Source organism: Oncorhynchus kisutch, unplaced genomic scaffold, assembly GCF_002021735.2.
Source record: "Oncorhynchus kisutch isolate 150728-3 unplaced genomic scaffold, Okis_V2 scaffold3991, whole genome shotgun sequence".
In the NCBI taxonomy this organism is placed as follows: Eukaryota; Metazoa; Chordata; class Actinopteri; order Salmoniformes; family Salmonidae; genus Oncorhynchus; species Oncorhynchus kisutch.
The window spans coordinates 46,193-74,052 of NW_022265936.1; the positions used below are offsets into that span (position 1 = coordinate 46,193).

At 43.9% G+C, this 27,860-nt stretch overlaps 1 protein-coding gene across 4 annotated transcripts in view; it reads right to left on the minus strand.

Moving 5' to 3' along the window:
• Window positions 1-340: 340 nt before the first annotated feature.
• LOC116372983 (developmentally-regulated GTP-binding protein 2) overlaps window positions 341-27,860 on the minus strand; it is a 39,074-nt gene continuing 11,554 nt past the window's right edge. For all 4 annotated transcript variants that reach the window (XM_031821539.1, XM_031821540.1, XM_031821538.1 and 1 more), the window contains exons 4-14: window positions 27,659-27,748; window positions 16,835-16,895; window positions 14,006-14,096; window positions 12,533-12,605; window positions 6,667-6,757; window positions 3,325-3,422; window positions 2,881-2,957; window positions 1,955-2,043; window positions 1,016-1,074; window positions 849-902; window positions 341-744 (exon numbers count right to left, since the gene is read on the minus strand). In XM_031821539.1, coding sequence (XP_031677399.1) covers window positions 658-744; window positions 849-902; window positions 1,016-1,074; window positions 1,955-2,043; window positions 2,881-2,957; window positions 3,325-3,422; window positions 6,667-6,757; window positions 12,533-12,605; window positions 14,006-14,096; window positions 16,835-16,895; window positions 27,659-27,748 — 870 coding nt within the window. In that variant the 3' untranslated portion in view covers window positions 341-657. The remainder of the gene's footprint in view (window positions 745-848; window positions 903-1,015; window positions 1,075-1,954; window positions 2,044-2,880; window positions 2,958-3,324; window positions 3,423-6,666; window positions 6,758-12,532; window positions 12,606-14,005; window positions 14,097-16,834; window positions 16,896-27,658; window positions 27,749-27,860) is intronic.

A 27,860-nucleotide genomic window follows, 5' to 3' on the forward strand; every position in this document is an offset into this window, starting at 1 on the left:
TCTCTGCTGTCAGTCTCCTTCCTTCTGCAGACTACAGAACCATTTTAATGGCTATCATTTCAATTCAACACCTCCATCTCTGCTGTCAGTCTCCTTCCTTCTGCAGACTACAGAACCATTTTAATGGCTGTCATTTCAATTCAACACCTCCATCTCTGCTGTCAGTCTCCTTCCTTCTGCAGACTACAGAACCATTTTAATGGCTGTCATTTCAATTCAACACCTCCATCTCTGCTGTCAGTCTCCTTCCTTCTGCAGACTACAGAACCTGCTGGATTGAAATTCAAAAACAAGACCAATTGCAACCAATGGAAAAACAAAACCACAGAAACAAACTGTGTCCATTTCACGTTCTTGGAATTTATTTAGTTTCCCTTGTCATTGTGGATGCGTTTAAATGTCAACAAAGTTAAAATATGTTGCTTCCTGTCCTCCTGTAACCCAGATGGCATCTGGTTCTTGATTGGTTATTTTTGTTGTTGTTTCAAATGCAAAATAAGAATCAGGACTTTAGAATCTACTGGTTCTGGATAAATCAACTTCCTGTTATTGTTTTTAACTCCTCCCACCCATCTTGTATTCCATCCAATCAGAAGGCCTGTTTTACTAACTCGTCCCGCCCCCAGCCCGTCATCGGTCCTATCCCGAAGAGCTGTTTCACTTCTTAACAATCTGGATGACGTCCTCGTGCTCCATGATGTGTGTTAGCCCCACCCGCTGGGGGTCGAACTTGGTGCTGGTGCCCTGGAACACAACAGTCACAAAATGGAGTCATGAAAGAAAGATACAGCGTTTTATAACGCAGAGGGCAAACCCAACGTTGCTAGCACGGGGTGCTGCTAACTTACCCAGACCAGGGCGTACTTGAACTGGCTGGCTAACGTTCTGTGGATCCGATGGCACTGCAGGGAGAGAGAGGGGGAGACCGTCGTTAAGGCTTTAGCTCAAGGGTTAACACAGTCTGGTGCCGACCACCTGGGTTCAAAGCCAGGATTGTCAGTGTGTTCAAGCTCACCACATGTTCTACAGACGCTCCTCTCCTCATGATGATGGCGTCGCTGAAGTCAGGCCTCTCTGAAACAACAAGACCCACAATTCAACAGGACACACCAGGGGTTCTAACCACAGCGTGGGAGACGCCGAGGGTTCTACACACCGCGTGGGAGGCGCCGGGGGCTCTACACACCGCGTGGGAGGCGCCGGGGGCTCTACACACCGCGTGGGAGGCGCCGGGGGCTCTACACACCGCGTGGGAGGCGCCGGGGGTTCTACACACAGCGTGGGAGGCGCCGGGGGTTCTACCCACAGCGTGGGAGGCGCCGGGGGTTCTACCCACAGCGTGGGAGGCGCCGGGGGTTCTACCCACAGCGTGGGAGGCGGCGGGGGTTCTACACACAGCGTGGGAGGCGCCGGGGGTTCTACCCACAGCGTGGGAGGCGCCGGGGGTTCTACCCACATCGTGGGAGGCGCCGGGGGTTCTACCCACAGCGTGGGAGGCGCCGGGGGTTCTACCCACAGCGTGGGAGGCGCCGGGGGTTCTACCCACAGCGTGGGAGGCGCCGGGGGTTCAACACAGCGTGGGAGACACCGGGGGTTCAACACAGCGTGGGAGACACCGGGGGTTCAACACAGCGTGGGAGACACCGGGGGTTCAACACAGCGTGGGAGAGTGTGTGCACATTTGAGTGTGTATGTGTATGAGTGAGCTTGAGCCTGTGTCCATTTCTGAATTCTCCTACATCCTAAATAGTAGGCTGTTTAAGTATGAGAAAAAGTCAAATAGAATGCGACAATTTGAAACTCAGTCAGCCTATGACAACAGCTGATCAGTTAGATATGGGGAGGAGCTACCGACATCAACCAATAGCAGGCAACAACAAAATCGAACATGACGCATTCTCAGTATACGGGGGTTGGGGGGGGGGGGGGGGGGGGGGAGTGTGTGTGTGTGTACCTCCTCTCTTCTTTGTGTAAAGACAGATGAGCGCCAGGTATTCCCACAGCCTCTCTAACAGGAAGTCCAGGTTCAGCTTCATCCCACAGCTAACAGAGAGACACAGTCAGACAGACAAGAGACAGTCAGACAGACAAGAGACAGTCAGCAGACAAGAGACAGTCAGACAGACAAGAGACAGTCAGACAGACAAGAGACAGTCAGACAGACAAGAGACAGTCAGACAGACAAGAGACAGTCAGACAGACAAGAGACAGTCAGACAGACAAGAGACAGTCAGAGAGACAAGAGACAGTCAGAGAGAAGGACAGTCAGGCAGACAAGTCAGGCAGACAAGAGACAGTCAGGCAGACAAGAGACAGTCAGGCAGACAAGAGACAGTCAGGCAGACAAGAGACAGTCAGGCAGACAAGAGACAGTCAGGCAGACAAGAGGCCAGACAAGAGACAGTCAGGCAGACAAGAGACAGTCAGGCAGACAAGAGACAGTCAGGCAGACAAGAGACAGTCAGGCAGACAAGAGACAGTCAGGCAGACAAGAGACAGTCAGGCAGACAAGAGACAGTCAGGCAGACAAGAGACAGTCAGACAGACAAGAGACAGTCAGACAGAGAAGAGACAGTCAGACAGAGAAGAGACAGTCAGACAGAGAAGAGACAGTCAGACAGAGAGACAGTCAAACAGAGAAGAGACAGTCAGACAGAGAAGAGACAGTCAGACAGAGAAGAGACAGTCAGACAGAAGAGACAGTCAGACAGAGACAGAAGAGACAGTCAGACAGAGAAGAGACAGTCAGACAGAGAAGAGACAGTCAGACAGAGAAGCGACAGTCAGACAGAGAAGAGACAGTCAGACAGAAGAGACAGTCAGACAGAAGAGACAGTCAGACAGAGAAGAGACAGTCAGACAGACAGGGTAGTTTCTGACCTGATGACAACGCTGTGGGGTTCGTGGGCCAGTCTGTCCACCTCCTCTATAGAGATCTGATCCACCTTGTTGTACACCTACACACACCACTACATATTCATTGTGGACTGATACAGAACAGGTACGTATAAACATAGAGCTAGATCATAGATCAGGTACGCATGTATAAACATAGAGCTAGATCAGGTAGGTATTAACATAGAGCTAGATCATAGATCAGGTAGGTATAAACAGAGCTAGATCATAGATCAGGTAGGTATAAACATAGAGCTAGATCATAGATCAGGTACGCATGTATAAACATAGAGCTAGATCATAGATCAGGTACGCATGTATAAACATAGAGCTAGCTAGATCATAGATCAGGTACCTACATATTAACATAGAGCTAGATCATAGATCAGTTACGTATAAACAGAGCTAGATCATAGATCAGATACGTACGTATAAACAGGGCATGTAAACTCGGTTCCCAACAATGACGTCGATGAAGTCATCAGGAGTGCTGTCTTCTCGGAACAGAACCTCCGCATTGAAGATTTCTGAGGGGGATCGTTAAGGTATTGTGTCTGTAGTTAGTAGTGGTATTGTGTCTGTAGTTAGTAGTGGTATGGTGTCTGTAGTTAGTTAGTGGTATGGTGTCTGTAGTTAGTAGTGGTATGGTGTCTGTAGTTAGTAGTGGTATGGTGTCTGTAGTTAGTAGTGGTATGGTGTCTGTAGTTAGTAGTGGTATGGTGTCTGTAGTTAGTAGTGGTATGGTGTCTGTAGTTAGTAGTGGTATGGTGTCTGTAGTTAGTAGTGGTATGGTGTCTGTAGTTAGTAGTGGTATGGTGTCTGTAGTTAGTAGTGGTATGGTGTCTGTAGTTAGTAGTGGTATGGTGTCTGTAGTTAGTAGTGGTATGGTGTCTGTAGTTAGTAGTGGTATGGTGTCTGTAGTTAGTAGTGGTATGGTGTCTGTAGTTAGTAGTGGTATGGTGTCTGTAGTTAGTAGTGGTATGGTGTCGGTAGTTGATGTTGTGTCTGTGTTTAGTGGTGTCTGCAGTTAGTGGTATGTGTCTGTAGTTAGTAGTGGTATGGTGTCTGTAGTTAGTAGTGGTATGGTGTCTGCAGTTAGTGGTATGTGTCTGTAGTTAGTAGTGGTATGGTGTCTGGTTAGTGGTATGGCGTCTGTAGTTAGTAGTGGTATGGTGTCTGTAGTTAGTGGTATGGTGTCTGCAGTTAGTGGTATTTTGTTTGTAGTTAGTAGTGGTATTGTGTCTGTAGTTAGTAGTGGTATTGTGTCTGTAGTTAGATAGTGGTATTGCGTCTGTAGTTGATGATGTTGTGTCTGTGTTTAGTGGCGTCTGTAGTTAGTGGTGTCTGTAGTTAGTAGTGGTATGGTGTCTGTAGTTAGTTAGTGGTATGGTGTCTGGAGTTAGTAGTGGTATGGTGTCTGTAGTTAGTAGTGGTATGGCGTCTATAGTTAGTGGTATTGCGTCTGTAGTTAGTGGTATTGTGTCTGTAGTTGGTAGTGGTATTGTGTCTGTAGTTGGTAGTGGTATTGTGTCTGTAGTTGGTAGTGGTATTGTGTCTGTAGTTGGTAGTGGTATTGTGTCTGTAGTTGGTAGTGGTATTGTGTCTGTAGTTGGTAGTGGTATGGTGTCTGTAGTTGGTAGTGGTATGGTGTCTGTAGTTGGTAGTGGTATTGTGTCTGTAGTTGGTAGTGGTATTGTGTCTGTAGTTGGTAGTGGTATTGTGTCTGTAGTTGGTAGTGGTATTGTGTCTGTAGTTGGTAGTGGTATTGTGTCTGTAGTTGGTAGTGGTATTGTGTCTGTAGTTGGTAGTGGTATTGTGTCTGTAGTTGGTAGTGGTATTGTGTCTGTAGTTGGTAGTGGTATTGTGTCTGTAGTTGGTAGTGGTATTGTGTCTGTAGTTGGTAGTGGTATTGTGTCTGTAGTTGGTAGTGGTATTGTGTCTGTAGTTGGTAGTGGTATTGTGTCTGTAGTTGGTAGTGGTATTGTGTCTGTAGTTGGTAGTGGTATTGTGTCTGTAGCTAGTAGTGGTATTGTGTCTGTAGTTAGTGGTATTGTGTCTGTAGTTAGTGGTATTGTGTCTGTAGTTAGTGGTATTGTGTCTGTAGTTAGTGGTATTGTGTCTGTAGTTAGTAGTGGTACGGTGTCTGTAGTTAGTAGTGGTATTGTGTCTGTAGTTGGTGAGGTTGTGTCTGTGGTTAGTGGTATGGCGTCTATAGTTAGTGGTATGGTGTCTGTAGTTAGTAGTGGTATTGCGTCTGTAGTTGGTGATGCTGTGTCTGTGGTTAGTGGTGTCTGTAGTTAGTGCTGGTATTGTGTGTGGTTGGTGGCATCGTGTCTGTAGTTGGTGGTATTGTGTCTGTAGTCAGGCGTCTGTAGTTGGTATGGTGTCTGTAGTTGGTGGTATTGTGTCCGTAGTCAGTGGTGTCTGTAGTTAGTGGTGTCTGTATCTAGTGGTGTCTGTATCTAGTGGTGTCTGTAGGTAGTGGTGTCTGTAGGTAGTGATATTGTGTCTGTAGTCAGGCGTCTGTAGTTGGTATGGTGTCTGTATCTAGTGGTGTCTGTATCTAGTGGTGTCTGTATCTAGTGGTGTCTGTATCTAGTGGTGTCTGTATCTAGTGGTGTCTGTATCTAGTGGTGTCTAGTTAGTAGTGTCTGTATCTAGTGGTGTCTGTATCTAGTGGTGTCTGTATCTAGTGGTGTCTGTATCTAGTGGTGTCTGTATCTAGTGGTGTCTGTATCTAGTGGTGTCTGTATCTAGTGGTGTCTGTAGGTAGTAGTGTCTGTATCTAGTGGTGTCTGTGTCTAGTGGTGTCTGTATCTAGTGGTGTCTGTAGGTAGTGGTGTCTGTATCTAGTGGTGTCTGTAGGTAGTGGTGTCTAGGTAGTGGTGTCTAGGTAGTGGTGTCTGTAGGTAGTGGTGTCTGTATCTAGTGGTGTCTGTAGGTAGTGGTGTCTGTAGGTAGCAGTGTCTGTAGGTAGTGGTGTCTGTAGGTAGTGGTGTCTGTAGGTAGTGGTGTCTGTATCTAGTGGTGTCTGTAGGTAGTGGTGTCTGTAGGTAGTGGTGTCTGTAGGTAGTGGTGTCTGTAGGTAGTGGTGTCTGTATCTAGTGGTGTCTGTATCTAGTGGTGTCTGTAGGTAGTGGTGTCTGTATCTAGTGGTGTCTGTAGGTAGTGGTGTCTGTAGGTAGTGGTGTATCTAGGTAGTGGTGTCTGTAGGTAGTGGTGTCTGTAGGTAGTGGTGTCTGTAGGTAGTGGTGTCTGTATCTAGTGGTGTCTGTATCTAGTGGTGTCTGTATCTAGTGGTGTCTGTAGGTAGTGGTGTCTGTAGGTAGTGGTGTCTGTAGGTAGTGGTGTCTGTAGGTAGTGGTGTCTGTAGGTACTGGTGTCTGTATCTAGTGGTGTCTGTATCTAGTGGTGTCTGTAGGTAGTGGTGTCTGTAGGTAGTGGTGTCTGTAGGTAGTGGTGTCTGTAGGTAGTGGTGTCTGTATCTAGTGGTGTCTGTATCTAGTGGTGTCTGTATCTAGTGGTGTCTGTAGGTAGTGGTGTCTGTATCTAGTGGTGTCTGTATCTAGTGGTGTCTGTAGGTAGTGGTGTCCTGTATCTAGTGGTGTCTGTAGGTAGTGGTGTCTGTATCTAGTGGTGTCTGTAGGTAGTGGTGTCTGTATCTAGTGGTGTCTGTAGGTAGTGGTGTCTGTAGGTAGTGGTGTCTGTAGGTAGTGGTGTCTGTATCTAGTGGTGTCTGTAGGTAGTGGTGTCTGTATGTCAGAAGGATACTGTATTCGTGGAGGATAAGCTGGACCAGTTTCTCAGAACACATCGTCAGAGGAACCATGGAGTTATAGGACAAACCCCCTCCTTTCTTGGGCTGAACACAAACACACAGTTGTCACATTACTACAGACCAGCATCATACACGTTGTTGAATACTACCATCATACACATGTTGTTGAATACTACCATCATACACATGTTGTTGAATACTACCATCATACACATGTTGTTGAATACTACCATCATACACATGTTGTTGAATACTACCATCATACACATGTTGTTGAATACTACCATCATACACATGTTGTTGAATACTACCATCATACACATGTTGTTGAATACTACCATCAAACACATGTTGAATACTACCATCAAACACATGTTGAATACTACCATCATACACATGTTGTTGAATACTACCATCATACACATGTTGTTGAATACTACCATCAAACACATGTTGTTGAATACTACCATCAAACACATGGTGTTGAATACTACCATCAAACACATGTTGAATACTACCATCATACACATGTTGAATACTACCATCATACACATGTTGTTGAATACTACCATCATACACATGTTGAATACTACCATCATACACATGTTGAATACTACCATCATACACATGTTGAATACTACCATCATACACATGTTGTTGAATACTACCATCATACACATGTTGTTGAATACTACCATCATACACATGTTGTTGAATACTACCATCAAACACATGTTGTTGAATACTACCATCAAACACATGTTGAATACTACCATCATACACATGTTGTTGAATACTACCATCATACACATGTTGTTGAATACTACCATCAAACACATGTTGTTGAATACTACCATCATACACATGTTGTTGAATACTACCATCATACACATGTTGAATACTACCATCATACACATGTTGTTGAATACTACCATCATACACATGTTGAATACTACCATCAAACACATGTTGAATACTACCATCATACACATGTTGTTGAATACTACCATCATACACATGTTGTTGAATACTACCATCATACACATGTTGTTGAATACTACCATCATACACATGTTGAATACTACCATCATACACATGTTGAATACTACCATCAAACACATGTTGAATACTACCATCAAACACATGTTGAATACTACCATCAAACACATGTTGTTGAATACTACCATCAAACACATGTTGTTGAATACTACCATCATACACATGTTGAATACTACCATCAAACACATGTTGAATACTACCATCATACACATGTTGTTGAATACTACCATCAAACACATGTTGTTGAATACTACCATCAAACACATGTTGAATACTACCATCAAACACATGTTGAATACTACCATCAAACACATGTTGTTGAATACTACCATCATACACATGTTGTTGAATACTACCATCATACACATGTTGTTGAATACTACCATCAAACACATGTTGAATACTACCATCAAACACATGTTGAATACTACCATCATACACATGTTGAATACTACCATCAAACACATGTTGAATACTACCATCATACACATGTTGAATACTACCATCATACACATGTGGAATACTACCATCAAACACATGTTGAATACTACCATCATACACATGTTGAATACTACCATCATACACATGTTGAATACTACCATCAAACACATGTTGAATACTACCATCAAACACATGTTGAATACTACACATGTTGAATACTACCATCAACACATGTTGAATACTACCATCATACACATGTTGAATACTACCATCATAACACATGTTGAATACTACCATCAAACACATGTTGAATACTACCATCAAACACATGTTGAATACTACCATCAAACACATGTTGAATACTACCATCAAACACATGTTGAATACTACCATCAAACACATGTTGAATACTACCATCATACACATGTTGAATACTACCATCAAACACATGTTGAATACTACCATCATACACATGTTGAAATACTACCATCATACACATGTTGAATACTACCATCAAACACATGTTGAATACTACCATCATACACATGTTGAATACTACCATCATACACATGTTGTTGAATACACCATCACACACATGTTGTTGAATACTACCATCAAACACATGTTGAATACTACCATCATACACATGTTGAATACTACCATCATACACATGTTGAATACTACCATCAAACACATGTTGAATACTACCATCAAACACATGTTGAATACTACCATCAAACACATGTTGAATACTACATCAAACACATGTTGAATACTACCATCATACACATGTTGAATACTACCATCATACACATGTTGAATACTACCATCAAACACATGTTGAATACTACCATCAAACACATGTTGAATACTACCATCAAACACATGTTGAATACTACCATCATACACATGTTGAATACTACCATCAAACACATGTTGAATACTACCATCAAACACATGTTGAATACTACCATCATACACATGTTGAATACTACCATCAAACACATGTTGAATACTACCATCATACACATGTTGAATACTACCATCATACACATGTTGAATACTACCATCAAACACATGTTGAATACTACCATCAAACACATGTTGAATACTACCATCAAACACATGTTGAATACTACCATCATACACATGTTGAATACTACCATCAAACACATGTTGAATACTACCATCAAACACATGTTGAATACTACCATCATACACATGTTGAATACTACCATCAAACACATGTTGAATACTACCATCAAACACATGTTGAATACTACCATCAAACACATGTTGTTGAATACTACCATCAAACACATGTTGTTGAATACTACCATCATACACATGTTGAATACTACCATCAAACACATGTTGAATACTACCATCATACACATGTTGTTGAATACTACCATCAAACACATGTTGTTGAATACTACCATCAAACACATGTTGAATACTACCATCAAACACATGTTGAATACTACCATCAAACACATGTTGTTGAATACTACCATCATACACATGTTGAATACTACCATCAAACACATGTTGTTGAATACTACCATCATACACATGTTGAATACTACCATCATACACATGTTGAATACTACCATCATACACATGTTGAATACTACCATCAAACACATGTTGAATACTACCATCAAACACATGTTGAATACTACCATCATACACATGTTGAATACTACCATCAAACACGTTGAATACTACCATCATACACATGTTGAATACTACCATCAAACACATGTTGTTGAATACTACCATCATACACATGTTGTTGAATACTACCATCAAACACATGTTGAATACTACCATCATACACATGTTGAATACTACCATCAAACACATGTTGAATACTACCATCAAACACATGTTGAATACTACCATCATACACATGTTGAATACTACCATCATACACATGTTGAATACTACCATCAAACACATGTTGTTGAATACTACCATCATACACATGTTGTTGAATACTACCATCATACACATGTTGTTGAATACTACCATCAAACACATGTTGTTGAATACTACCATCATACACATGTTGTTGAATACTACCATCATACACATGTTGTTGAATACTACCATCATACACATGTTGAATACTACCATCAAACACATGTTGAATACTACCATCATACACATGTTGTTGAATACTACCATCATACACATGTTGTTGAATACTACCATCATACACATGTTGTTGAATACTACCATCATACACATGTTGTTGAATACTACCATCATACACATGTTGTTGAATACTACCATCATACACATGTTGAATACTACCATCATACACATGTTGAATACTACCATCAAACACATGTTGAATACTACCATCAAACACATGTTGAATACTACCATCATACACATGTTGAATACTACCATCATACACATGTTGAATACTACCATCAAACACGCACCTTCTGGGAAGGCTTTCCACTAGATGTTGGAACATTGCTGCTATAACAGCCTCCACTCTTCTGGGAAGGCTTTCCACTAGATGTTGGAACATTGCTGCTATAACAGCCTCTACTCTTCTGGGAAGGCTTTCCACTAGATGTTGGAACATTGCTGCTATAACAGCCTCCTCTCTTCTGGGAAGGCTGTCCACTAGATGTAGGAACATTGCTGCTATAACAGCCTCCACTCTTCTGGGAAGGCTTTCCACTAGATGTTGGAACATTGCTGCTATAACAGCCTCCACTCTTCTGGGAAGGCTTTCCACTAGATGTTGGAACATGGCTGCTATAACAGCCTCCACTCTTCTGGGAAGGCTTTCCACTCGATGTTGGAACATTGCTGCTATAACAGCCTCGACTCTTCTGGGAAGGCTTTCCACTAGATGTTGGAACATTGCTGCAGGGACTTTCTTCCATTCAGCCATGAGCATTAGTGCGGTCGGTCTGATGTTGGGGGTGATTAGGCTCGCAGTCGGTGTTCCAATTCATCCCGAAGGTGTTAGATGGGGTTGAGGTCAGGGCTCTTTGCAGGCCAGTCAAGTTCTTCCACGCAGATCGACAAACTGTTTTTGTATGGACCTCGCTTCGTGCACGCTGAAACAGGAAAGGGCCTTCTCCAAACTGTCGCCACAAAGTTGACAGCACAGAATAGTCTAGAATGTCATTGTATGCTGTAGCGTTAAGATTTTCCTTCACTGGAACTAAGGGGCCCGCACCATGAAAAACAGACCATTATTCCTCCTCCACCAAACTTTACAGTTGGCACTATGTAGTCGGGCAGGAAGCGTTCTCCTGGATTACGCCAAACCCAGATTCGTCCATCGGACTGACAGATGGTTAAGTGTGATTCATCACTCCAGAGAACGTGTTTCCACTGCTCCAGAGTCCAATGGCAGCGAGCTTTACATCACTCCAGTTGACGCTAGGTTGACACCACTCCAGCCCAAACTTGGTTTACACCACTCCAGTCAACGCTTGACATTGAGCATGGTGATCTTAGGCTTGTGTGCGGCTGCTCGGCCATGGAAACCCATTTCACGAAGCTCCCGACTAACAGTTATTGTGCTGATGTCCATTCTGTGAGCTTGTGTGGCCTACCACTTCGCAGCTGAGCCGTTGTTGCTTCTTGACGTTTCCACTTCACAATAACAGAGCTTACAGTTGACCGGGGCAGCTCTAGCAGGACAGAAATTTGATGAACTGACTTGTTGGAAAGGTGGCATCCTGACAGTGCCACGTTGAAAATCACTGAGCTCTTCAGTAAGGCCATTCTACTGCCTATGTTTGTCTATGGAGATTGCATGGCTGTGTGCTGGATTCGATCCACTTATCAGCAGCGGGCTGAAATAGAACCCACTAATTAGAAGGGTGTCCACATAGATATATACTCCCGAGTGGAGCAGCGGTCTGACACACAGCATCTCAGTGCAAGAGGCGTCACTGCAGTCCTTGGTTCGAAACCAGGCTGTTTCACATCCGGCCGTGATCGGAAGTCTCATAGGGCGGTGCACAGCGGCGTCCTGGTTTGGCCAGGGTAGGCCGTCATTGGGAGTCTCATAGGGCGGTGCACAGCGTCGTCCTGGTCTGGCCAGGGTAGGCCGTCATTGGGAGTCTCATAGGGCGGTGCACAGCGTCCTGGTTTGGCCAGGGTAGGCCGTCATTGGGAGTCTCATAGGGCGGTGCACAGCGTCGTCCTGGTTTGGCCAGGGTAGGCCGTCATTGGGAGTCTCATAGGGTGGTGCACAGCGTCGTCCTGGTTTGGCCAGGGTAAGCCGTCATTGTAATGAAGAATTTGTCCTTAAATGACTTGTTAAATAAAAGGTTAAATGTCAAATATATAAAATAATGTGATGGAGAAACTGACCTTAAAGTAGATGTTGGGTTTGGAGCGGTTGAGTCTGATGCCGACGGACTCCAACTCCTTCTCCAGGAGTTTCCTGAGGAGACAGAACACACTAACTAACTAACCAACCAACCTGGGGAGACAGACAGAACACACTAACTAACTAACCAACCAACCTGGGGAGACAGACAGAACACACTAACTAACCAACCAACCTGGGGAGACAGACAGAACACACTAACTAACCAACCAACCTGGGGAGACAGACAGAACACACTAACTAACCAACCAACCTGGGGAGACAGACAGAACACACTAACTAACCAACCAACCTGGGGAGACAGACAGAACATACTAACTAACTAACCTGGGGAGACAGACAGAACATACTAACTAACCAACCTGGGGAGACAGACAGAACACACTAACTAACCAACCAACCAACCTGGGGAGACAGACAGAACATACTAACTAACTAACCTGGGGAGACAGACAGAACATACTAACTAACTAACCTGGGGAGACAGACAGAACATACTAACTAACTAACCTGGGGAGACAGACAGAACATACTAACTAACTAACCTGGGGAGACAGACAGAACACACTAACTAACTAACTAACCTGGGGAGACAGACAGAACACACTAACTAACTAACCTGGGGAGACAGACAGAACACACTAACTAACTAACCTGGGGAGACAGACAGAACACACTAACTAACTAACCAGCTGGGACAGACTGAACAGTACAGGGAAACACACACTAGACGGTTTAGCAGTAACTAACTAGCTGCTAGTACTAAGAACAGAACACACTAACTAACCAGCTGGGACAGACAGAACACACTAACTAACTAACCAGGTGGGACAGACTGAACACACTAACTAACTAACCAGCTGGGACAGACTGAACACACTAACTAACTAACCAGCTGGGACAGACAGAACACACTAACTAACCAGCTGGGACAGACTGAACAGTACAGGGAAACACACACTAGACGGTTTAGCAGTAACTAACTAGCTGCTAGTACTAAGAACAGAACACACTAACTAACTAACCAGCTGGGACAGACAGAACACACTAACTAACTAACCAGCTGGGACAGACAGAACACACTAACTAACCAACCAGCTGGGACAGACAGAACACACTAACTAACCAACCAGCTGGGACAGACAGAACACACTAACCAACCAACCAGCTGGGACAGACAGAACACACTAACTAACTAACCAGCTGGGACAGACAGAACACACTAACTAACTAACCAGCTGGGACAGACAGAACACACTAACTAACTAACCAGCTGGGACAGACAGAACACACTAACTAACTAGCTGGGACAGACGGAACACACTAACCAACCAGCGGGGACAGACTGAACACACTAACCAACCAGCTGGGACAGACTGAACAGTACAGGAAAAACACACTAGACGGTTTAGCAGTAACTAACTAGCTGCTAGTACTAAGAACAGAACACACACCTCTGTACGTCTCCCTTGGTGGCGTCCAGCATCATGATGACCACGTCTGCTGTCCTGGCAACAGCAATGACCTGCCGACCTCGACCCTTACCTACGAAACACACACACAGGTCAGAGGTCACCAAATCACAACAAAGAGTTCAAATCATCATCCAATCATAAAAGGCCTCTATATTAATAGTTCAGAGATAACACAGTGCTCTATATTAATAGCTCAGAGATAACACAGTGCTCTACATGAATAGCTCAGAGATAACACAGTGCTCTATATTAATAGCTCAGAGATAACACAGTGCTCTACATTAATAGCTCAGAGATAACACAGTGCTCTATAACACAGTGCTCTATATTAATAGCTCAGAGATAACACAGTGCTCTATATTAATAGCTCAGAGATAACACAGTGCTCTATATTAATAGCTCAGAGATAACACAGTGCTCTATAACACAGTGCTCTATATTAATAGCTCAGAGATAACACAGTGCTCTATATTAATAGCTCAGAGATAACACAGTGCTCTATATTAATAGCTCAGAGATAACACAGTGCTCTATATTAATAGCTCAGAGATAACACAGTGCTCTATATTAATAGCTCAGAGATAACACAGTGCTCTATATTAATAGCTCAGAGATAACACAGTGCTCTATATTAATAGCTCAGAGATAACACAGTGCTCTATAACACAGTGCTCTATATTAATAGCTCAGAGATAACACAGTGCTCTATATTAATAGCTCAGAGATAACACAGTGCTCTATATTAATAGCTCAGAGATAACACAGTGCTCTATATTAATAGCTCAGAGATAACACAGTGCTCTATATTAATAGCTCAGAGATAACACAGTGCTCTACATGAATAGCTCAGAGATAACACAGTGCTCTACATGAATAGCTCAGAGATAACACAGTGCTCTATATTTATAGCTCAGAGATAACACAATGCTCTATATTAATAGCTCAGAGATAACACAGTGCTCTACATGAATAGCTCAGAGATAACACAGTGCTCTATATTAATAGCTCAGAGATAACACAGTGCTCTATATTAATAGCTCAGAGATAACACAGTGCTCTATATTAATAGCTCAGAGATAACACAGTGCTCTATATTAATAGCTCAGAGATAACACAGTGCTCTATAACACGGTGCTCTATATTAACAGCTCAGAGATAACACAGTGCTCTATAACACAGTGCTCTATATTAATAGCTCAGAGATAACACAGTGCTCTATAACACGGTGCTCTATATTAATAGCTCAGAGATAACACAGTGCTCTATATTAATAGCTCAGAGATAACACAGTGCTCCATATTAACAGCTCAGAGATAACACAGTGCTCTATAACACAGTGCTCTATATTAATAGCTCAGAGATAACAGTACTCTATAACACAGTGCTCTATATTAATAGCTCAGAGATAACACAATGCTCTATATTAATAGCTCAGAGATAACACAGTGCTCTATATTAATAGGTCAGAGATAAGTGCTCTATAACACAGTGCTCTATATTACTAGCTCAGAGATAACACAGTGCTCTATATTAATAGCTCAGAGATAACACAGTGCTCTACATTAATAGCGCAGAAATAACACAGTGCTCTACATGAATAGCTCAGAGATAACACAGTGCTCTACATGAATAGCTCAGAGATAACACAGAGCTCTATATTAATAGCTCAGAGATAACACAGTGCTCTATATTAATAGCTCGGAGATAACACAGTGCTCTATATTAATAGCTCGGAGATAACACGGTGCTCTATATTAATAGCTCAGAGATAACACAGTGCTCTATATTAATAGCTCAGAGATAACACAGTGCTCTATATTAATAGCTCAGAGATAACACAGTGCTCTATAACACAGTGCTCTATATTAATAGCTCAGAGATAACACAGTGCTCTACATGAATAGCTCAGAGATAACACAGTGCTCTATATTAATAGCTCAGATAACACAGTGCTCTACATTAATAGCTCAGAGATAACACAGTGCTCTATATTAATAGCTCAGAGATAACACAGTGCTCTACATTAATAGCTCAGAGATAACACAGTGCTCTATATTAATAGCTCAGAGATAACACAGTGCTCTATATTAACAGCTCAGAGATAACACAGTGCTCTATAACACGGTGCTCTATATTAATAGCTCAGAGATAACACAGTGCTCTATATTAATAGCTCAGAGATAACACAGTGTTCTACATGAATAGCTCAGAGATAACACAGTGCTCTATATTAATAGCTCAGAGATAACACAGTGCTCTATATTACTAGCTCAGAGATAACAGTGCTCTATAACACAGTGCTCTATATTAATAGCTCAGAGATAACAGTGCTCTATAACACAGTGCTCTATATTAATAGCTCAGAGATAACACAGTGCTCTATAACACAGTGCTCTACATTAATAGCTCAGAGATAACACAGTGCTCTATATTAATAGCTCAGAGATAACACAGTGCTCTATATTAATAGCTCAGAGATAACACAGTGCTCTACATTAATAGCTCAGAGATAACACAGTGCTCTACATTAATAGCTCAGAGATAACACAGTGCTCTATAACACAGTGCTCTATATTAATAGCTCAGAGATAACACAGTACCACCAGGGGAGCGTTCAGCAGGACGCACTGTGTTAGAACGTTCAGATAGATAGAAATACGTTATGTAGAACAAACATGCCTCTCAGACATGTACACCAAGGCTCAACTTGTGTCATCTGTATCTGCAACGTTCAACACCGTTTGGCTACTGAACGCGGCAGCAACCCCCTCTACAGTAGACAACCATCACGGTAACCAGTTACTGTACCTTGGGAAGCTCCTTCTATGATTCCTGGCAGATCCAGCAGCTGGATGTTGGCTCCATTATACTGCAGGACAACAGGATGGGTTATTATACACTACTGTCAGCTGGATGTTGGCTCCATTATACTGCAGGATGGGTTATTATACACTACTGTCAGCTGGATGTTGGCTCCATTATACTGCAGGATGGGTCATTATACACTACTGTCAGCTGGATGTTGGCTCCATTATACTGCAGGACAACAGGATGGGTCATTATACACTACTGTCAGCTGGATGTTGGCTCCATTATACTGCAGGACAACAGGATGGGTTATTATACACTACTGTCAGCTGGATGTTGGCTCCATTATACTGCAGGATGGGTTATTATACACTACTGTCAGCTGGATGTTGGCTCCATTATACTGCAGGATGGGTCATTATACACTACTGTCAGCTGGATGTTGGTTCCATTATACTGCAGGACAACAGGATGGGTCATTATACACTACTGTCAGCTGGATGTTGGCTCCATTATACTGCAGGATGGGTCATTATACACTACTGTCAGCTGGATGTTGGCTCCATTATACTGCAGGATGGGTTATTATACACTACTGTCAGCTGGATGTTGGCTCCATTATACTGCAGGATGGGTTATTATACACTACTGTCAGCTGGATGTTGGTTCCATTATACTGCAGGACAACAGGATGGGTCATTATACACTACTGTCAGCTGGATGTTGGCTCCATTATACTGCAGGATGGGTCATTATACACTACTGTCAGCTGGATGTTGGCTCCATTATACTGCAGGACAACAGGATGGGTTATTATACACTACTGTCAGCTGGATGTTGGCTCCATTATACTGCAGGATGGGTCATTATACACTACTGTCAGCTGGATGTTGGCTCCATTATACTGCAGGATGGGTTATTATACACTACTGTCAGCTGGATGTTGGCTCCATTATACTGCAGGACAACAGGATGGGTTATTATACACTACTGTCAGCTGGATGTTGGCTCCATTATACTGCAGGACAACAGGATGGGTTATTATACACTACTGTCAGCTGGATGTTGGCTCCATTATACTGCAGGACAACAGGATGGGTTAATATACACTACTGTCAGCTGGATGTTGGCTCCATTATACTGCAGGACAACAGGATGGGTTATTATACACTACTGTCAGCTGGATGTTGGCTCCATTATACTGCAGGACAACAGGATGGGTCATTATACACTACTGTCAGCTGGATGTTGGCTCCATTATACTGCAGGATGGGTCATTATAAACTACTGTCAGCTGGATGTTGGCTCCATTATACTGCAGGACAACAGGATGGGTCATTATACACTACTGTCAGCTGGATGTTGGCTCCATTATACTGCAGGACAACAGGATGGGTTATTATACACTACTGTCAGCTGGATGTTGGCTCCATTATACTGCAGGATGGGTCATTATACACTACTGTCAGCTGGATGTTGGCTCCATTATACTGCAGGATGGGTTATTATACACTACTGTCAGCTGGATGTTGGCTCCATTATACTGCAGGATGGGTTATTATACACTACTGTCAGCTGGATGTTGGCTCCATTATACTGCAGGACAACAGGATGGGTTATTATACACTACTGTCAGCTGGATGTTGGCTCCATTATACTGCAGGACAACAGGATGGGTTATTATACACTACTGTCAGCTGGATGTTGGCTCCATTATACTGCAGGACAACAGGATGGGTTAATATACACTACTGTCAGCTGGATGTTGGCTCCATTATACTGCAGGACAACAGGATGGGTTATTATACACTACTGTCAGCTGGATGTTGGCTCCATTATACTGCAGGACAACAGGATGGGTCATTATACACTACTGTCAGCTGGATGTTGGCTCCATTATACTGCAGGATGGGTCATTATACACTACTGTCAGCTGGATGTTGGCTCCATTATACTGCAGGACAACAGGATGGGTCATTATACACTACTGTCAGCTGGATGTTGGCTCCATTATACTGCAGGACAACAGGATGGGTTATTATACACTACTGTCAGCTGGATGTTGGCTCCATTATACTGCAGGACAACAGGATGGGTTATTATCCACTACTGTCAGCTGGATGTTGGCTCCATTATACTGCAGGACAACAGGATGGGTTATTATACACTACTGTCAGCTGGATGTTGGCTCCATTATACTGCAGGACAACAGGATGGGTTATTATCCACTACTGTCAGCTGGATGTTGGCTCCATTATACTGCAGGATGGGTTATTATACACTACTGTCAGCTGGATGTTGGCTCCACTATACTGCAGGACAACAGGATGGGTTATTATACACTACTGTCAGCTGGATGTTGGCTCCATTATACTGCAGGATGGGTTATTATACACTACTGTCAGCTGGATGTTGGCTCCATTATACTGCAGGACAACAGGATGGGTTATTATCCACTACTGTCAACTGGATGTTGGCTCCATTATACTGCAGGATGGGTTATTATACACTACTGTCAGCTGGATGTTGGCTCCATTATACTGCAGGATGGGGTTATTATACACTACTGTCAGCTGGATGTTGGCTCCATTATACTGCAGGATGGGTCATTATACACTACTGTCAGCTGGATGTTGGCTCCATTATACTGCAGGATGGGTCATTATACCCTACTGTCAGCTGGATGTTGGCTCCATTATACTGCAGGACAACAGGATGGGTCATTATACACTACTGTCAGCTGGATGTTGGCTCCATTATACTGCAGGATGGGTCATTATACACTACTGTCAGCTGGATGTTGGCTCCATTATACTGCAGGATGGGGTTATTATACACTACTGTCAGCTGGATGTTGGCTCCATTATACTGCAGGATGGGTTATTATACACTACTGTCAGCTGGATGTTGGCTCCATTATACTGCAGGACAACAGGATGGGTTATTATACACTACTGTCAGCTGGATGTTGGCTCCATTATACTGCAGGACAACAGGATGGGTTATTATACACTACTGTCAGCTGGATGTTGGCTCCATTATACTGCAGGACAACAGGATGGGTTATTATACACTACTGTCAGCTGGATGTTGGCTCCATTATACTGCAGGACAACAGGATGGGTCATTATACACTACTGTCAGCTGGATGTTGGCTCCATTATACTGCAGGATGGGTCATTATACACTACTGTTAGCTGGATGTTGGCTCCATTATACTGCAGGACAACAGGATGGGTTATTATACACTACTGTCAGCTGGATGTTGGCTCCATTATACTGTAGGACAACAGGATGGGTTAATATACACTACTCTCCGCTGGATGTTGGCTCCATTATACTGCAGGACAACAGGATGGGTCATTATACACTACTGTCAGCTGGATGTTGGCTCCATTATACTGCAGGATGGGTCATTATACACTACTGTCAGCTGGATGTTGGCTCCATTATACTGCAGGACAACAGGATGGGTTATTATACACTACTGTCAGCTGGATGTTGGCTCCATTATACTGCAGGACAACAGGATGGGTCATTATACACTACTGTCAGCTGGATGTTGGCTCCATTATACTGCAGGACAACAGGATGGGTTATTATACACTACTATCAGCTGGATGTTGGCTCCATTATACTGCAGGACAACAGGATGGGTTATTATACACTACTGTCAGCTGGATGTTGGCTCCATTATACTGCAGGACAACAGGATGGGTTATTATACACTACTGTCAGCTGGATGTTGGCTCCATTATACTGCAGGATGGGTTATTATACACTACTGTCAGCTGGATGTTGGCTCCATTATACTGCAGGATGGGTTATTATACACTACTGTCAGCTGGATGTTGGCTCCATTATACTGCAGGATGGGGTTATTATACACTACTGTCAGCTGGATGTTGGCTCCATTATACTGCAGGATGGGGTTATTATACACTACTGTCAGCTGGATGTTGGCTCCATTATACTGCAGGACAACAGGATGGGTTATTATACACTACTGTCAGCTGGATGTTGGCTCCATTATACTGCAGGACAACAGGATGGGTTATTATACACTACTGTCAGCTGGATGTTGGCTCCATTATACTGCAGGACAACAGGATGGGTTATTATACACTACTGTCAGCTGGATGTTGGCTCCATTATACTGCAGGACAACAGGATGGGTTATTATACACTACTGTCAGCTGGATGTTGGCTCCATTATACTGCAGGACAACAGGATGGGTCATTATACACTACTGTCAGCTGGATGTTGGCTCCATTATACTGCAGGACAACAGGATGGGTTATTATACACTACTGTCAGCTGGATGTTGGCTCCATTATACTGCAGGATGGGTCATTATACACTACTGTCAGCTGGATGTTGGCTCCATTATACTGCAGGACAACAGGATGGGTATTATACACTACTGTCAGCTGGATGTTGGCTCCATTATACTGCAGGACAACAGGATGGGTTAATATACACTACTGTCAGCTGGATGTTGGCTCCATTATACTGCAGGACAACAGGATGGGTCATTATACACTACTGTCAGCTGGATGTTGGCTCCATTATACTGCAGGACAACAGGATGGGTTATTATACACTACTGTCAGCTGGATGTTGGCTCCATTATACTGCAGGACAACAGGATGGGTTATTATACACTACTGTCAGCTGGATGTTGGCTCCATTATACTGCAGGATGGGTTATTATACACTACTGTCAGCTGGATGTTGGCTCCATTATACTGCAGGACAACAGGATGGGTTATTATACACTACTGTCAGCTGGATGTTGGCTCCATTATACTGCAGGACAACAGGATGGGTTATTATACACTACTGTCAGCTGGATGTTGGCTCCATTATACTGCAGGATGGGTCATTATACACTACTGTCAGCTGGATGTTGGCTCCATTATACTGCAGGACAACAGGATGGGTTATTATACACTACTGTCAGCTGGATGTTGGCTCCATTATACTGCAGGATGGTTTATTATACACTACTGTCAGCTGGATGTTGGCTCCATTATACTGCAGGACAACAGGATGGGTTATTATACACTACTGTCAGCTGGATGTTGGCTCCATTATACTGCAGGATGGGTCATTATACACTACTGTCAGCTGGATGTTGGCTCCATTATACTGCAGGATGGGGTTATTATACACTACTGTCAGCTGGATGTTGGCTCCATTATACTGCAGGATGGGTTATTATACACTACCGTCAGCTGGATGTTGGCTCCATTATACTGCAGGACAACAGGATGGGTCATTATACACTACTGTCAGCTGGATGTTGGCTCCATTATACTGCAGGATGGGGTTATTATACACTACTGTCAGCTGGATGTTGGCTCCATTATACTGCAGGATGGGGTTATTATACACTACTGTCAGCTGGATGTTGGCTCCATTATACTGCAGGACAACAGGATGGGTTATTATACACTACTGTCAGCTGGATGTTGGCTCCATTATACTGCAGGACAACAGGATGGGTTATTATACACTACTGTCAGCTGGATGTTGGCTCCATTATACTGCAGGACAACAGGATGGGTTATTATACACTACTGTCAGCTGGATGTTGGCTCCATTATACTGCAGGACAACAGGATGGGTCATTATACACTACTGTCAGCTGGATGTTGGCTCCATTATACTGCAGGATGGGTCATTATACACTACTGTTAGCTGGATGTTGGCTCCATTATACTGCAGGACAACAGGATGGGTTATTATACACTACTGTCAGCTGGATGTTGGCTCCATTATACTGTAGGACAACAGGATGGGTTAATATACACTACTCTCAGCTGGATGTTGGCTCCATTATACTGCAGGACAACAGGATGGGTCATTATACACTACTGTCAGCTGGATGTTGGCTCCATTATACTGCAGGATGGGTCATTATACACTACTGTCAGCTGGATGTTGGCTCCATTATACTGCAGGACAACAGGATGGGTTATTATACACTACTGTCAGCTGGATGTTGGCCCCATTATACTGCAGGACAACAGGATGGGTTAATATACACTACTGTCAGCTGGATGTTGGCTCCATTATACTGCAGGACAACAGGATGGGTTAATATACACTACTGTCAGCTGGATGTTGGCTCCATTATACTGCAGGACAACAGGATGGGTCATTATACACTACTGTCAGCTGGATGTTGGCTCCATTATACTGCAGGACAACAGGATGGGTTATTATACACTACTATCAGCTGGATGTTGGCTCCATTATACTGCAGGACAACAGGATGGGTTATTATACACTACTGTCAGCTGGATGTTGGCTCCATTATACTGCAGGACAACAGGATGGGTTATTATACACTACTGTCAGCTGGATGTTGGCTCCATTATACTGCAGGATGGGTTATTATACACTACTGTCAGCTGGATGTTGGCTCCATTATACTGCAGGATGGGTTATTATACACTACTGTCAGCTGGATGTTGGCTCCATTATACTGCAGGATGGGGTTATTATACACTACTGTCAGCTGGATGTTGGCTCCATTATACTGCAGGATGGGGTTATTATACACTACTGTCAGCTGGATGTTGGCTCCATTATACTGCAGGACAACAGGATGGGTTATTATACACTACTGTCAGCTGGATGTTGGCTCCATTATACTGCAGGACAACAGGATGGGTTATTATACACTACTGTCAGCTGGATGTTGGCTCCATTATACTGCAGGACAACAGGATGGGTTATTATACACTACTGTCAGCTGGATGTTGGCTCCATTATACTGCAGGACAACAGGATGGGTTATTATACACTACTGTCAGCTGGATGTTGGCTCCATTATACTGCAGGACAACAGGATGGGTCATTATACACTACTGTCAGCTGGATGTTGGCTCCATTATACTGCAGGACAACAGGATGGGTTATTATACACTACTGTCAGCTGGATGTTGGCTCCATTATACTGCAGGATGGGTCATTATACACTACTGTCAGCTGGATGTTGGCTCCATTATACTGCAGGACAACAGGATGGGTATTATACACTACTGTCAGCTGGATGTTGGCTCCATTATACTGCAGGACAACAGGATGGGTTAATATACACTACTGTCAGCTGGATGTTGGCTCCATTATACTGCAGGACAACAGGATGGGTCATTATACACTACTGTCAGCTGGATGTTGGCTCCATTATACTGCAGGACAACAGGATGGGTTATTATACACTACTGTCAGCTGGATGTTGGCACCATTATACTGCAGGACAACAGGATGGGTTATTATACACTACTGTCAGCTGGATGTTGGCTCCATTATACTGCAGGATGGGTTATTATACACTACTGTCAGCTGGATGTTGGCTCCATTATACTGCAGGACAACAGGATGGGTTATTATACACTACTGTCAGCTGGATGTTGGCTCCATTATACTGCAGGACAACAGGATGGGTTATTATACACTACTGTCAGCTGGATGTTGGCTCCATTATACTGCAGGATGGGTCATTATACACTACTGTCAGCTGGATGTTGGCTCCATTATACTGCAGGATGGGTCATTATACACTACTGTCAGCTGGATGTTGGCTCCATTATACTGCAGGATGGGTCATTATACACTACTGTCAGCTGGATGTTGGCTCCATTATACTGCAGGACAACAGGATGGGTTATTATACACTACTGTCAGCTGGATGTTGGCTCCATTATACTGCAGGACAACAGGATGGGTTATTATACACTACTGTCAGCTGGATGTTGGCTCCATTATACTGCAGGATGGGTCATTATACACTACTGTCAGCTGGATGTTGGCTCCATTATACTGCAGGATGGGTCATTATACACTACTGTCAGCTGGATGTTGGCTCCATTATACTGCAGGACAACAGGATGGGTTATTATACACTACTGTCAGCTGGATGTTGGCTCCATTATACTGCAGGACAACAGGATGGGTTATTATACACTACTGTCAGCTGGATGTTGGCTCCATTATACTGCAGGACAACAGGATGGGTTATTATACACTACTGTCAGCTGGATGTTGGCTCCATTATACTGCAGGACAACAGGATGGGTTATTATACACTACTGTCAGCTGGACCCCACAACCCCATGGCATGTGGGGTTGTGTATGTTATGTGGTATGGTGTGAGGTATATGGGGTGTGGTATATGGGGTGTGTGGTATGGTATGGTGTGTGGTATACGGGGTGTGTGGTATATGGGGTGTGTGGTATGGTATGGTGTGGGGTATATGGGGTGTGTGGTATATGGGGTGTGTGGTATGTGGGGGTGTGTATGGTATGGTATATGGGGTGTGGGGTATGGTATGGTGTGTGTGGTATATGGGGTGTGGTATGGTATGTGGGGGTGTGTATGTCATGTGGTATGGTATGGGGTATATGGTGTGTGTGGTGTGGTATGGTGTGTGGTATAGTATGGTGTGTGTGGTGTGGTATGGTGTGTGGTATAGTATGGTGTGTGTGGTGTGGTATGGTGTGTGGTATAGTATGGTGTGTGTGGTGTGTATGTTATGTGGTATGGTATGGTGTGTGGTATATGGGGTGTGTGGTATGGTATGGTGTGTGGTACATGGGGTGTGGTATGGTATGTGGGGGTGTGTATGTTCTGTGGTATGGTATTGTGTGTGGCATATGGGGTGTGTGGTATGGTATGGTGTGTGTGGTGTGGGGTATATGGGGTGTGTGGTATGGTATGGTGTGTGTGGTGTGGAGTATATGGGGTGTGTGGTATGGTATGGTGTGTGTGGTGTGGAGTATATGGGGTGTGTGGTATGGTATGGTGTGTGTGGTGTGGAGTATATGGGGTGTGTGGTATGGTATGGTGTGTGTGGTGTGGAGTATATGGGGTGTGTGGTATGGTATGGTGTGTGTGGTGTGGGGTATATGGGGTGTGATATGGTATGTGGTATGGGTTGTGGTATATGGGGTGTGATATGGTATGTGGTATGGGTTGTGGTATATGGGGTGTGTGGTATGGTGTGGGGTATATGGGGTGTGGTATGGTATTGTATGTGGGGGTGTGTATGTTATGTGGTATGGTATGGGGTGTGGTATATGGAGTGTGTGGTACGTGTGGGGTATATGGGGGTGTGTATGTTATGTGGTATGGGGTGTGGTATGGTGTGGTGTATATGGGGTGTGGGGCATGGTATGGTGTGTGGTATATGGTGTGGTGTTTATGGGGTGTGTGGTATGGTATGCGGTATGGAATGGTGTGGGGTATATGGGGTGTGGTATGGTATGTGGGGTTGTGTATGTTATGTGGTATGGGGTGTGGTATGGAATGGTATGGGGTATATGGGGTGTGGTATGGTATGGTGTGGGGTATATGGGGTGTGGTATGGTGTGTGGGGGTGTGTATGTTATGTGGCATGGTATGGTGTGGGGTATATGGGGTGTGTGGTATGGTGTGTGGTATGGTATATGGGGTGTGTGGTATGGTATGTGGTATGGTATGGGGTATATGGGGTGTGGTATGGTGTGTGGGGGTGTGTATGTTATGTGGCATGGTATGGTGTGGGGTATATGGGGTGTGTGGTATGGTATGTGGTATGGTGTGTGGTATATGGGGTGTGTGGTATGGTGTATGGGGTATGGTATGTGGTATGGTATGGTATGTGGGGGTGTGTATGTTATGTGGCATGGTATGTGGTATATGGGGTGTGTGGTATGGTGTGTGGTATATGGGGTGTGGGGGGTATGGTGTTGGGTATATGGGGTGTGTGGTATATGGGGTGTGTGGTATGGTATAGAGTGTGGTATGGTGTGGTATATGGTGTGTGGTATGGTGTATGTGGTATGGTGTATGTGGTGTGGTTGGTATGGTGTGGGGTGTGTGGTATATGTGGTATAGTGTGTGGTATGGTATTGTATGGGGTGTGTGGAATGGTATATGGTATTGGGTGTGTGGTATGGTATGAGGTGTGTGGAATGGTATATGGTATGGGGTGTGTGGAATGGTATGAGGTGTGTGCAATGGTATATGGTATGGGGTGTGTGTTATGGTGTGTGGTATATGGTATATGTGGTATAGTGTGTGGTATGGTATATGGTATTGGGTGTGTGGTATGGTATGGAGTGTGTGGAATGGTATATGGTATGGGGTGTGGTATGGTGTGTGGTATATGGGGTGTGTGGTATAGTGTATGGTATGGGGTGTGTGGTATGGTGTGTGTGGTATGGTGTGGTATGGGGTGTTTGGTATATGGTGTGTGGTAAAGGGTTTGGGGTATGCTGTGTGGTATATGGGGTGTGTGTTATAGTGTGTGGTATATGGTATATGTGGTATAGTGTGTGGTATGGTATATGGTATGGTGTATGAGGTGTGGTATGGGGTATGGTGTATGAGGTGTGGTATGGTGTGTGTGGTATGGTGTATGAGGTGTGGTATATGGTGTATGAGGTGTGGTATGGTGTGTGTGGTATGGTGTATGAGGTGTGGTATATGGTGTATGAGGTGTGGTACGGTATGTGTGGTATGGTGTATGAGGTGCGGTATGGTATATGGTTTGTGTGGTATGGTGTGTGGGGTGTGGTATGGTGTGTGTGGTATGGTGTATGGTATGGTATGTGTGGTATAGTGTATGGTGTGTGTGGTATGGTGTGTGTGGTGTGTGGTGTATGAGGTGTGGTATGGTGTATGGTGTGTGTGGTATGGTGTATGGTGTGTGTGGTATGGTGTCTGTGGTGTGGTATATGAGGTGTGGTATGGTGTGTGTGTGGTATGGTGTATGGTGTGTGTGTGGTGTGTGGTGTGGTATATGAGGTGTGGTTTGGGGTGGATGTACCTCTATAACTCCAGGGATACAGGTCAGGGTGGTGAACTCATAGGAAGCTGCTTCACTGGCAGTTGCTGTCATCAGACTGAGGAAGGTGGACTAGAGGACAGAGACAGAGACATGAGTTAACACACAGGACTAGAGGACAGAGACATGGGTTAACACACAGGACTAGAGGACAGAGACATGGGTTAACACACAGGACTAAAGG